This window comes from Choristoneura fumiferana, chromosome 25 (assembly GCF_025370935.1).
Source record: "Choristoneura fumiferana chromosome 25, NRCan_CFum_1, whole genome shotgun sequence".
NCBI classification, from domain to species: Eukaryota; Metazoa; Arthropoda; class Insecta; order Lepidoptera; family Tortricidae; genus Choristoneura; species Choristoneura fumiferana.
Window position 1 is genome coordinate 4,938,120 of NC_133496.1, and position 13,473 is coordinate 4,951,592.

General features: G+C 36.3%; 1 protein-coding gene and 1 long non-coding RNA gene across 2 annotated transcripts in view; both read left to right on the forward strand.

The window, feature by feature from the left end:
- Meltrin (disintegrin and metalloproteinase domain-containing protein meltrin) overlaps nucleotides 1-6,894 on the forward strand; it is a 67,902-nt gene extending 61,008 nt beyond the window's left edge. Inside the window, exon 18 of the mRNA XM_074107457.1 lies at nucleotides 1,996-6,894. Within this exon, the coding sequence (XP_073963558.1) occupies nucleotides 1,996-4,306 (2,311 nt within the window). The 3' untranslated portion in view covers nucleotides 4,307-6,894. The remainder of the gene's footprint in view (nucleotides 1-1,995) is intronic.
- Nucleotides 6,895-8,660: 1,766 nt separating this feature from the next.
- Nucleotides 8,661-12,421, forward strand: LOC141442133 (uncharacterized). Its single transcript, XR_012452887.1, has 3 exons — nucleotides 8,661-10,634; nucleotides 10,726-12,248; nucleotides 12,369-12,421. It is a non-coding gene; the product is annotated as an uncharacterized lncRNA (long non-coding RNA).
- Nucleotides 12,422-13,473: the final 1,052 nt, after the last annotated feature.

The following is a 13,473-nucleotide window of genomic DNA, read 5'->3' on the forward strand; positions in this document are numbered from 1 at the left end:
TGATAGACTAATTTAACACGAGCTATAATATACTTAATACTCCTATATAGCACGTGTACACTAACACAGTATTCATAATAACACCCACGCCAAGCATTTCTTAAATTTTCCAGTCTTCGTTATTTAACTAGATTATTATACTGCATAATCTACATGTATACGAGTACAACATACTCGTGACAAATTTGTCTCTCACTATAATGGGTAGTGTAGTATATTAAGTTTGAATTTTGCATTTATGTCTTTATCTCATATTGTAATAATGATAAAATGGTGGTTTTCATTGTAAATGTTGCATGCTTTTAATATGGGTGGTGGCGTCATGTTGTGTTTTTTTCTGTAGTAATCGAGATTGTATTTTAAGTCGTTATTAATACGATAATGTAAGAATATTATACAACAGTAAGTTTGTCGTTGTAATATTGGTGTGCTGAGCCAAAAAATATCGTGTTTATTTGATATGGTATTTTGATTTATACTTTAAAAATATAGCCTAATTTCACAAAAGACTTCGCACAAGAGAATAGCTATCTGGGCGACCGAGCTTTGTTCGGGCTAAAACTCAGTAATAAGCGTTTTCCCAGAGATAAGACCAAGCTGGATCGATTTTTCACCAACGAAAACCCCTACATACCAGATTCCATCGAAATCGTTGGAGCCGTTTCCGAGATCCCCGATGTATATAGATAATTAACTTTACTTGTTGGAACTTAAAATACCATCTCGAATTTTGATATTTTAGTTATTTTTAGTAGGTAGTTTTTTGTCTTTATTCGTAAATTCTATTTCTATAAGAAGCATTTATAGTAGTTATAATTTGCATACCTTTAACCATTAATACTCTTATTTTAATATATTTGCCAAATGATTTCAACATAATTTTCTTCTTCATGAGTTTACCGTTCTTTCTTTAACTCTTTATTTTCTTAAGAATGTGGATTTGAAAATTAAATGATTTGAATATTATTTTCTTTACTTATTTCCCTTCCTTCTGAACACTTTTTTTTTTCTTGAGAATGTTACCAGTTGTAATATATTCTTCAAACAGATAAAAAGAAAACTTTACTGTTATCAGTCATCTTTCACAACCAAATGTTGCGTGAGAGAAAAAAAAACGACAACAACAGACCATCAAACGCTTTTACGTCCGTAGGTACCGAAAATTTTTGAAAAAGAAAAAGTTAGCCGCTTGTCCAAGATTATTTTTTTTAACCTATCAGGAGGCCCGGACGGGATTCAGATTCGTTGAGCAAATGTTATGCAGAAAATATTCCTCACTCGTCAGTATAAATTTAAACACTATTGCTCACTTTATTATAAGATCTACTTGTACACACTGGTAACATTTTTAGTTTCTTCATCTAGCTCATCCGTGGTTTGCTTTTCATTGTCTGCAATGTGGTGAGTAGTTTTGTGTGATACATACTATTAGTTGCATGTTTGAATGTGTCTTATTACTTGTGCATGTGTTTTGGTTCTATTCTATGGTCTTGGTCTAAATTAACGTATTTTATTATCTTACAAAAATTGCTTTTAATTAACCAGATGGTATAGGTATCAATAGGGAATATTACTTACGTGCGCAGGGGGCAACACTAGCACAAACCGTAAACAAACCGCCATGACAACGTCAGTTCTCTTTATACTATCTTTATACTTTCTGACCATGACGGCTCATGGTATATTTATTAGGTAGTAACAAAATAACATGTTATTTACATCGATAGCAACGATAGAGATGTATTTCCAAAAAAATAATTGAAATTATATGATATTTTGGCATCCTACGGACATTTAAAAGACGTTTAAGACATTAAAAAACTGTTTACGGTTTGTGCTGCATTCTGACGGCAGAACATTGCAGTAATATTCCCCATGGTAAAAAAAAAATGTAAATGACATCCAGTAATACAACACATCATTTTATCGTGATCGGAAGCAAAAATTATCGACGCTATTTTCATTCCTATTTGTAAATTTATTTTTTTCCCACAGGGTCCAATCACCAAAGAAAACCAGCCTCCAGCATCGCATTTCTCGAAGTGCCAGTAAGTTCGCAGCCAACTTCCAGAACCACTCCCAAACCGCGCCCCAACCAGTCGTCCATACCCTCTCCAACCCTGACGATATGAGCTCCAGTCTTCTCCGCAGCGACTCCGACCGAAGCCCTAACGGCAACGTCAACCCCTCCGTCAACTTCTTCGGCAACTTCAAAGGTTTCTCCCTCGCGCCCATCGACAAACCAGAAGAACCTGATGTCAAGGAAGTAGCCAAAAATCCCAAAAGCGCGAAGATAACTCCAGTGCATAGAAGCAGCAGCAACAGCCAAAATCTAGCTAATCAAGGCGTTTTGAAGCCAGTGCTGAGAAGCGCACCGCCTCTCCCTGTGGTGCCTGTTGCTTCTGCCAGCCCAAAGACCAGTCCGTCAATCAAACGGACCAACAGCTCCGTCCAGAATAGAATTAAAGCGCTCATGACCCACGACAAGGAAGAAGTAGCCCCCGTGATGACAAACCCGCCTCCCCGACCGGTCATATCCAGCCCTATTCTAGAAGCTTCCACGTGTACTGCGAAGGAATTGATCTCGCCGCTCCAAGGCTCTAAAACTCTGGGCCCTAACCGACAAGCTCCTAATATCCCCGTGGCCTCACCAGACCTACCAAAGAGACCTTTAAGCATGCACGCCAGTACTGTCCCACAGAAACCATTACCAGAAGAACCAAAGAAGGTCAAAGAAGGGATATCGTTAAACAGGATAGCTTCTTTCCTGAAACAGGACAAACCGAAGGAAAAAGAACGCAATCCCGTAGAACGGAGCCATTCTTTACCAAAGAATCCAATACACCAAGTTAAAATACCGAAATCTGGCGATAAAGTTGCGTTGCGCAATCTGCAGATCTCGAACCCTATATTGCAGAAGGGAATAGAGTTACCTGTGGGTACGGTACCGGTTGTGTCTGATTCAGAGGACGCAGAGGATCCGAAAGCATTCGTGAATAGAGCCCAAAGTATGCGAGCGCCGGCCGCTCCTAAAGCTCCACTACAAAGCTTCGGCTCCATGCGGCAACCTTCTGGAGCGCCGAGACCAGTCTCCGGAGTAGGCCGACCCACCGCCCCTCCACCTCCTCTACCCAACCAACCTAAAACAGAAGAGGCACCAGTGTACCAAAACCCTAAACCAATCGTAGATTTAAAATCTTCCGACTACGTGGACTGTATCGAGGAAAAGCAAGCACCCTTGGCGCATATAGACGAAGAAGCAGGAGACAATATTTACGCCATCATCGAAGAAAGCCCAGAGAAGAATTCGAAACCCCTCCCCGGAGTTCCGCCTCCTATTAAAACGATCCCTCAACCCCCACCGGTAGGCTACAACGCTCCGAAACCGATAACCTCCAATTCCGGAAGCACGGAAAGCATGGGTCTACTGGGAGAAATAGTCAATGAAATCCAAAATAGAAATTTCGATTCTATATACTCAGGGGCGACCCTGTCCAGAAAGAAGAAAGGGAGGGCAAAGGAGCAAACACCCGAGGGTAACAGTGACAGCACGTATATGAATACAGGATATAAGACGCCAGAAAGTGTTTACAGCAATTCGGGATCAAAGAGCGTAGCATCTACAACCAGCAGTGGTTACTTGCACCCCTCGGCTGTGAATGTGCCTACATATCTTAACAAAGACAAAGAGAAACAGGACGATAAGGCTCCACCTTCTCCTACTTTAAAAGGCAACACCAAAATACCGCAGTTCTCTCGGCAAGTCACGCCTCCGAATTTAAGGACGTCGACCTTTAAAACTGTACCTCAGTCGCCTAAAGCTAGCAGTAAAAACACGCCGAAGACTATTGCGAATAGTCCCGATGTAGTATCGAGCTGCGCTGTGGCAGACAAGGCTGTGAAAGCGCCTGATGTGATAAATAATAACAAACCTACTGATACTCCCAAAATAGCAGCTAAACCTAGTATTACTGCTAAACCAAACGACAATAGACCGCCTTTAAGACCCGCTCCGACCGTTGACAAAAAACCAACGATCAAACCTGCCCCAAAACCCATCACCCTAAATGCAACTAAACCACAAAGTGTTTTAAACCGTACCAACTCCAAAGTAGATTCAGTAGCGGACACTAACAAAAATAAACCAAAAGTGGTTCCCAAACCGACCACGATAGGCGTACAGAGAACCGACTCGAACGTCAAACCAAGCGCGACCAAATTGACGTCGAAACCATCGAACGTAGCCAGTCTACAGCAAAAGTTTGAAAATAGAAAATCTATAAGCAAAGAGCCTGCAAAGAAATAATCTTAACAGAAATTTAGTGGTAGCGAGCGATTAGTGCAGCTTCATTTGAAAGCTGGCCTATTTAAAAAGGTGGCTAGAAAAGGGTTTTACAAATAAATAAAACAAGTTCATCTAGTCTGATAGAAGTTAGAGATCGAAGTTGGCGCTGCGGGAACGGACAACCCGACTACGTTAGATTTACAATATTTTTGTAATTTCAATCGTATTTGTCATTATAATAATAGCCTATTGAAATAACTCAGTGTTCATATTTTGATAATAGAAAATCATTTTGACGAATAGCTAAATGAATATGATTAGTTGTATAAAGTTTTTAATATATTTCGCTTTAAGATTTGTATGGATTTTACCTGGCACGCGTACCTTTTATAAATAAGGTTTTATATCGACAGGAAAATTCATACGATTATAGATTTTAGTTAAGAGATCTCTGTAAATAATTTAATTGTAATTTTGTACATTTTCCTTTAGAGTTTGTGATTCGATTCGATCAAACGTGAAGTGTCTTAAAAAGCGTACATACAATAAATGGTTTGTTTGTATTTTTATAAAGACTTTTAAGTAATGTTCGTGAGTTATAGATATAAAGTAAAAGATGTGTGTTTGTTGAAACAAACCTTTGGAAGTATAAAGTGATAGTAATATTGTGTTTCCATAAATGCATTTCGTTTTACCCGCGAGCTGGTGCTAGAGCAATAAGCATGAAGTTCTACATGACATTGTAGACTCTGATGATTATGAACTATTTTTATATCGAAATACATACATATAATGTAAGTTGTAACAATCATACCTGCACATGCATTATAAATAGACAGTATATTTTAGCGAAATCAATCTTAATGCCATGTCATGTTTTCTAGAACTCTGATTATGATCGAAAGCTAATTAGTTAAGTGGCTGAGAGTGCAGCAATAGATGTCATTGACTTGTGAAGTGTAATCCACTGCCAATTTGTTGTGTACAAAAATAGATGGTGCTGATTTAACGTCACAAAATTTTAAAAAAGAAACATTATTTATGCCACCCTACATCGAAAATACGTTATGATTAGTAAATTCAATAGATTTCTAATAAAATATTTAGTTTATCTAATACCGTTTATTAAACTGCAGATAAAGTTGCCATTTTGTAGAAAAAACTATTATGGAAGCATTATAAAATAATGAGTGTGTGTAAATTACTTAAAATTGTAGAAATAATTATTTTGGCTGCGGCTTTATGGCGATATCTTATTAAGACTGATACTGTCGTTGAAATTAAAGTGATGCTTTTAGCTGCTTATAGATTTACTTGACATAAGTATTTACTATTTACACTAAATGATTAAATTGAATATAAAAAAATCGCATTTATTTGAATTTATTCGTGTAACGGTGTGAAATTGCCTTAGGCCTGTTCTAGACGTCATTTTTTTTTTCAGCTTAACACTAGGCCATGTTTTTTTACCGAATCTAATTCGCGGTATTGACCTGTATACAAATGTATTGATTGTATAAATTGTATATGGTCGGTACGATAAAAAAAAAGTTAGTTGGAAATATCGGACGAATGCAAAAGACCTTAGTGTGTGATACCTTTAACATCAGAAGTATAATTTTAAATATGCTGTAATAATTACTTTAGTTTTGCAAATTCGTCTTATGCTAAATTTAAAAATGATGTACATAAAATGCTTTAAATTAAAATCTAAGTATCAATAAATTTGTAAAACGAAATTTAAATGAGTTTTGAGCTTTCGAATGTGATATTATTATTATATAGTAAAAAATTAGTTTATCTTGTCTTTATAAAAAATAATACTCTTGTGTAAAGTGAACAACATTTTAGGGTTATACTTCTGATGTCTAAAGAGTCCATATTGTGTAGATTGAAAAAAAAAACTTTTTTTTTTAATTTTGTATTTGACCAGTGTTTTGTTGTAAACATATAAGTTCCTCCTCAATTTATGTGATTTCCATCACCTATTTTTTTTTCATCGACTGCTACTGTGTATTCAAGGGGTACACTGAAATTCGTATCTTACCGTCCCTCTTACTATGCTGTTAAATTCTATTAACGTGAGCGGGACGGCACGATACGAAGTTCAAATTTCGAACTTCGTAGTATAAGGCCAGAGTACGACATAAAACAGTAGAAAATGGATGATTAAGGAACTGAAACTTAACATACGTAATTATTACCAAATTCAAACATTTTACGTTAAAAATGTAACAGCTACCAAGAAAATGGCGACCTCAATGACTGACTACTCTTTTATGTTAGTACTCCAGTGATTCCGAGAAGTACATAAATAGTTGTAAATACAACCAAAGAATACATAAGTGCGTTTCACAGTAAGGCAGCTAGGTAGTGTGATGGTTTGGTTGATTATAATAAACTCAAGTCAAGACTGTGGAACATTGACAAGTTATTTGTTTAGTGCACTTAAGTTAATTTGAGCTAAGCCACATAGTCATAGAGTTACTTTAAAGTAACGGTTATTATGATTTGTAAGAACTATGAAGATCTGATTATTAATTTCAGTCTTATTTTGAGCTAAGTGGCTGGATGTTATTTAAAAAATAATATACACCAAATTAAAAATATTTTATTGTTTTATTTTAACACCTTTGTAGTTAGGTATATTTTTAAGCAATTAAATGATAATAATTATTAATTTGAAGCCGTGGTGGCCTAGGAAGCCGTGGTGGCCTAGGAAGCCGTGGTGGCCTAGGAAGCCGTGGTGGCCTAGGAAGCCGTGGTGGCCTAGTGGTTTGACCTATCGCCTCTCTTGCAGGAATGGTCTTGGTCTTGGAAGCCGATTTCTTAATCTTACCTGTTTAGTAGCAGTGGGAACAAATTAAAGAAATTGGAGCGAATGAAAAAAATCACTGTTTTTGCCGAAAATGTACACGTTACCAGATTTATCGCTGCAAACGAGCGACTAGACTGGCCAGCGAAAGCTGTCTACGCATTTTTTGCGAAACTTTAATCTGGTATCATTTTTGAAATTTTCAAAATTGTCATATTGTCATTCTAACCCGGCTTAGGTAATTTTAATTAAGATACTTCTGCTGTAAGAAATAAATAAATTATTTTTTCTTTAATTCAACCTCCTCCCATCCTCAAAATGGAAAATGTTATATAATTATGTCAGAATTAAAATGTGGCTAAAATGGTCCGAAAATTGATGCGTCTGAGTGTACGTAAATGGGTACTGACAAAGGTCGTAAAATTTACCACGGGACTACTGCATCATCAACTTTCACACATTACTATATTAAGTAATAATAATTAATTTATTTCAAGAACAACATAGGTCCAAATTAAATACATACAATTCCAAGTCAATAAGGAAAATGATATTTAGGGGCTGTTTCACCATCCATTGATTAGCGTTAACCGACGGTTAAATGTGATGACGTCTCCGTTCTATTCGAACAAAACAAATAGAGACGGCATCACACCTAACCGCCAGTGTCGCGACGAACGCGAAATGAAACGTTTCGAAATATATTTATAGCTGGCAACACCAGCTGTGACTGTCGATGGTGAGCATGACATTTGTCCTTTAATATAGTATTGGCGCGAATTGCAAAGGTTTATAATGTCTGAATTGTGTGCGTGTCGGGTGCTCAAGAATATATAAGCTAAGTATTTCCACATGATGTAATAACTGCTGTTTAGTTCGTAATATGTGTACGTATGTATGTTACTTGATTGCCATGTACGATACCAGAGGAGATTGTCTCAGACGATGTAAGTATTAATGTTATCTGGGTAGGTTAGCATGTCGCGTCGTAAGGCCGCATGAAGAACCGAGGCCTGGCGGTAACGCCTGGGATCCAAATGGCCTGGACGCTTAGAGAGTCCAGGAAACAGTCGCGACTGTAAGGGATAATTCCCGAGTAGGGCCTGGTCGTACCGTTTAACTACGGCGCCTTCGGGTAGTCAGATCAGCTACCCCGTAGCTGCATCATTATTGGCTCTCAGGGGGTGGACAAAAACGACCAGTTAATGTTGGACCGCTTTACGTGTACGCGGTGATGAATGAGAATATAGTGAGTAGTTTTACCTCGCAAGATGTGCGAGTTGCATTACATCAAATGTGGTGAGACGGTAGTCCTCTGGTAAAGGGTAGAGCCCCTACTTATACTGTAATGAGCTAATATGTTGTGTCCAAGGGTGATCCCCTACTAATACTATGGACGGGCCTATGATCAAAGGGTAGCCATCTACCAATCCTATGCAGGGCTATGATGATTTAAGGGTATTCCCTTACTTATATGATAATGAGCTAATATGTTGTGTCCAAGGGTGATCCCTACTTATACTATGGACGGGCCAATGATCATAAGGTAGCATCTACCAATCCTATGCAGAGCTAATGAATTTAAGGGTTTTCCCCTACTTATATTGTAAAGAGCTATTATGTTGTGCTTAAGGGTGATCCCCTACCTCTAATGTGTCATTGAATCTATGGCTAGTTCCCTACTTATCCCATACAGAGCTATTGAGAATAAGTTTAGTTCCCTACTTATACAGTGTGGATTTAGTGTACTCGAGACACTGAGACTCCTCAGTGTCATCGGGTTCATTTTACTTTAACAGGAGGGAGATGAACAGTAAGAACACAGCTTGAGGAAATTATAAAACAGCGAAGCAGAAAGAGGATGTGCTAAGGATTGAGGAAGGACAGAAGGAAGTAAACCTAGAGACTACACTACACTGAAGAGATAACAGGTATGTCACTATCTGTTGTCACACAATCGTGAGGCCTATGGTAATTTTCCTCATCAGCTCGAAATGAAATGGGCCATCACGACATGGTGGAGATACAAGGGATATGTGCAGAACCCATGCAACCTTATGATGAGGCTTCTGTGTATTATGGGTAGATCAACTATTTTTCTTGTTGTTATTCTGTCCCATCAGCGAGGGGACAAAAGTAGCACAGTTTAATAGAAGAAAGGTTGTGTCCCATTATACTAACATGCTTATTAGATGACCAATTATAGAAGGGGCTTAAAACTATCACAAAAATGCGTGTATGGGTGAATTTTAATCCTACAACCTTCCGGTTTAAAGAGTGACTCAGGAGAACGTAACTATAGCAACAAGTGACAAGAAAGTTGATTGACCCAAAAATATAAGAATTTAAGCGGGCTATAATGTGACAGATGCAAAGACATTATTAGAATAAGAGCCCATAAGAAATGCTTCCTTTATCTTCCTCATGAACCTAACATTTTATGAAAGATAATTCACCATCATTCAGATTCGATTGGAACAATTCACCGAAGCCTAAGAATAAAAGGTTCCAAGAAATTACAAACAGAAACAGCTGTTTCGATTTGCGATAGTAGCGACGATAATAGAAGCGGAACGAAGAAGTTACTAAATACTTGTGCGCGCCACATACGTAAGTGTAGCAGAAGTAAAATTAAAAGGTCACTATATATTAATTGATAAATAAGAAAAGAAATGAGAAAATATACATTTGTTATTTCGTAGTCGAAGACAATAATATGATTCACAAATCCTAATATATTCTGAGAATAACCATCATTCAACTACATAGATGGCGCTACGCGTATGAAATCACCTCGCCGCGTGAAATTAAAACATTGTTAGTCAACACAGTTATTGTAATTAATTTTCGTTTGATGCTCGAATCTTAAATGTTAATTTAAGCTTAAGTAGATTTACACATAAACAATCATTTTTGCGTCATTCAATCAGAGGTTCAGAGGAGAGAGAGAAAAAAGAGAAATGATACGAACATTATCTAATTTATTTTACACGGTGTGGAAGTATCGGCAGAGGCCTTTGCTTAGCGGTGGGACAGAATGGGCATAATGATAATGTACTCAGCGGCACAAAATTTGGCCCAATCTTCAAACAAAATTACCTATTAAGTACTGCATACCTACATTCGAGGGCCATATTTTGTCGTTCGGCATATTATTTTACAAGAGCTTCTGGATTGTTGAATTAAGTCATCTGTTATAAGAAATTCTACGTTGAATTAATTGCAATAAATTTACTAAGAGTTTTGAATGAAAATAAACAGGTCAATCGTATTCCTTACATCTCATTCGTTCCTATTCCTAGCGAATGGATTCGGATTCGTAAGACGCCGGTTCGACTAGGTCGTTTTGGTGTTGTGCCGTCCTAGTCTTATTATTGTTACTTAATGGGAGAGCGACAGAGATAGTGTGTTGTAGGTTTTGATTGGAGTTTTCGGACGCGGGAAGTAAAATTCTTGAACCTAGCTTAGCTCGCATATATTAGTAGGCCATCTTGGCAAAGTAAAGTTCTCAAGTGAGTTTATTAGAGGAATCAGGTAAAAAACTAGTGATATTTCTGTGTACACGTGTGCCGTGGTGGCGTAAAAATTGTTTTTGTAATAAAATCTAATCAAAACTGTATTTTAGGAATAAACAACCAGAGAACTGTTTCCTAACCAACCCCGGATTTATTTAAAGAACTTGCATAGTTTAACTCTGGACGTGACTAAGCTTCATTAGAGGCATACACCCGGTGAGTTTCCTCAATTTTTAATCCGCTTGTGTTATTAAATTTCAATAACAAAACTACACGATAACTAGGTAGATACCGAGCGGTCTCGCGCTTCTACCATAACATGGCGTCCTCAGCTCAGACTCATCCGCCGCAAACATGAACCTTATCCCTATATACTTCGAATCAATATGTGTATACAGTATACCTACCCGGTATGTGTTTACTTTGTAGGTTATATGTAATATATAGGTATACATGAACATTTGATAGTTTCCAGTTCAATCTTAAGTTAATTCAAGTAAAGAAGAAAGCTTATACTTTATTATTAACCAGACAGAATATAAAGGAAATAGTAATGGCGGGAAATTGATTTTGAAAGAAACATAATATGAATGACATAATCAGACAAATTCTTAAAACATAGCCTTTACTTCAACTGTCCCATCAACTAATAATGTAATTATATTAAAATAAAAAATAAAGTTTAGATTTTAATTGTATTGGAAAACATCCTTTATCTGCCAGCCAACTCCACTGTCTCTTTAGTGTATGGAAACAATCATATACTCACTTATACTTAGTACCTAAAATATATTTGTTTTTCGGAAAGATTGTTTACCTACACCATTTAAAAACCATCATATAGAATATCATCACAGGTAAACATATGTTTACCTATTTAAAGCTTGCGATGGTGGCTTAAGACATCAAGGGCCACTCACTTTCAGGTGGATGTGATTGATCTAGGTATGAGTTGATGTAATATTAATAGACCACATTGGCCTTGTTGACCAAAACGTGGAAAATTTCCCTACATAGGTGCTTGATATTGTTTTTTCTATATTATGTGCATTGACTATAGGAACAATATAATTACTGTTTACCCATATTTGTTTTGAACACAATATATATTATTAAATGTCAAGGGACCTAAGTTCCTAACTAGTTATGCATGATAGGTAAAAGGGAAATTTAGCACAAAGTAAATACCTAAGTCATATGAACTAGAAATTGATCATAAAAAATTATTAAGCACTCCTTAGATTTACATTTAAATTTTAACTGTAGATCACAAAATAAGCTTTATGGGTGCATAGCTGTGGATTAATAATCGAGGACCCTAGAATAATTATTAATATACAATTTATTGTCCTAGAACTAGAGTAGAGTCATAATCAGTAATAATCAATCAAACATATACTAGTCAAGAGAAGAACTAATCATAATCAAAGATATAATTACCTATAAAGAACAAAATTAAAATGTATCCAGAATAGCTTTGAAATAAGTAATAAAATATATATAAAACCAAATGTACATACACTTATCATAGCATAAAGTAAATAAATAACATAAGAAAATGTATACCGGGTAACCAGGCTCGAGCTAAGTTAAGCTTGTGTTGTGGTTGCTGGACGGTATAATGATCACTTAGGTACATGTAGGGCTATGCGGTATTGGGCTTGATGCAAACCGGTATTCAAATTTTTGAAAACCGGTATCCCGGTATTTCGGTAATTTTTCGGTAATACTGAATACGGTATCCATGCCCTAGGTACATGAATGGTGTGACACTGGAGCAAATTTATTCCTCTGAGTTGCCTAAGGTATGTTCACTCAACGCAACAACAGAGATACATGAAATAATTTATTTGATAAATAGGGGTTGTATGTAGTATACCACACAATTGTAGTAATGAGCCAACATCATTTTACAAATTTTTATTTAACTTGAAATGTATGTATGTATGTGTATATGTGTGTATGTGTATATATATATATATATATATATATATATATGTATATGTATGTGTATACATATGTGTCTGTCTGTATGTATGCATGTGCTAGTCAAACCTTGCAAGTTGATTTTCCAGTGGTCCGATTGACTTAAAATCTGGCATAATTATGTAAATCTGGTGACAATACAGTAATTTGGTAGTGACATGAATTTATTCAAATATTTTGCTCTATTTGTTTGATCCTTGTTTTTTTCTTGATTGCTCTTCTCTACCACTCAAAGGTTGACTGGCAGAGATATCTTCAGGGATTAGTCCGCCTTTATACTTAAACCCTAATTTTTCTGTAACCCTTTGTTTTCTTTTGTACAATAAAGACTATAAACAAACAAACAACAACAACAACAACAACTGGTGGTCCAGCCAGGATTGTCTGTAGTTTAGAAATTGCCACTCAGCACAGAATATGTAATAGTACTCGTTCAGTGTACTTAGTTGATGAATATGCAAGTACAACTCGGCCAAGGGGCTTATTAAAATTTTATTTAACAAAAAAAAGTGACTATGATATTATACACTTTGTCACAGCATATAATCAGTATATCATTAGTAATTTATTATTATTGTTGGCATATGTATGAGTAACTATTAAATTGGTAATTTTATTATTATTTAACAATGCTGATTACTATTCCTATAAGTGAAGCACATGATTCAAGTACTCATATATTTACATTGTGTGAATGAGCGCCCTTGCCAAGATTTGATCCTGGGTCACTAGCCTCGTAGACGGAGTTACGATTCACAGATATATATTAGCTATATACATTTTGGATGAAACTAAATACTGATTTTATTTAAATACAAACATAGATTGACACCTTGAGCTGAGGCCCACTATATAATTTTTTTCTACTATAA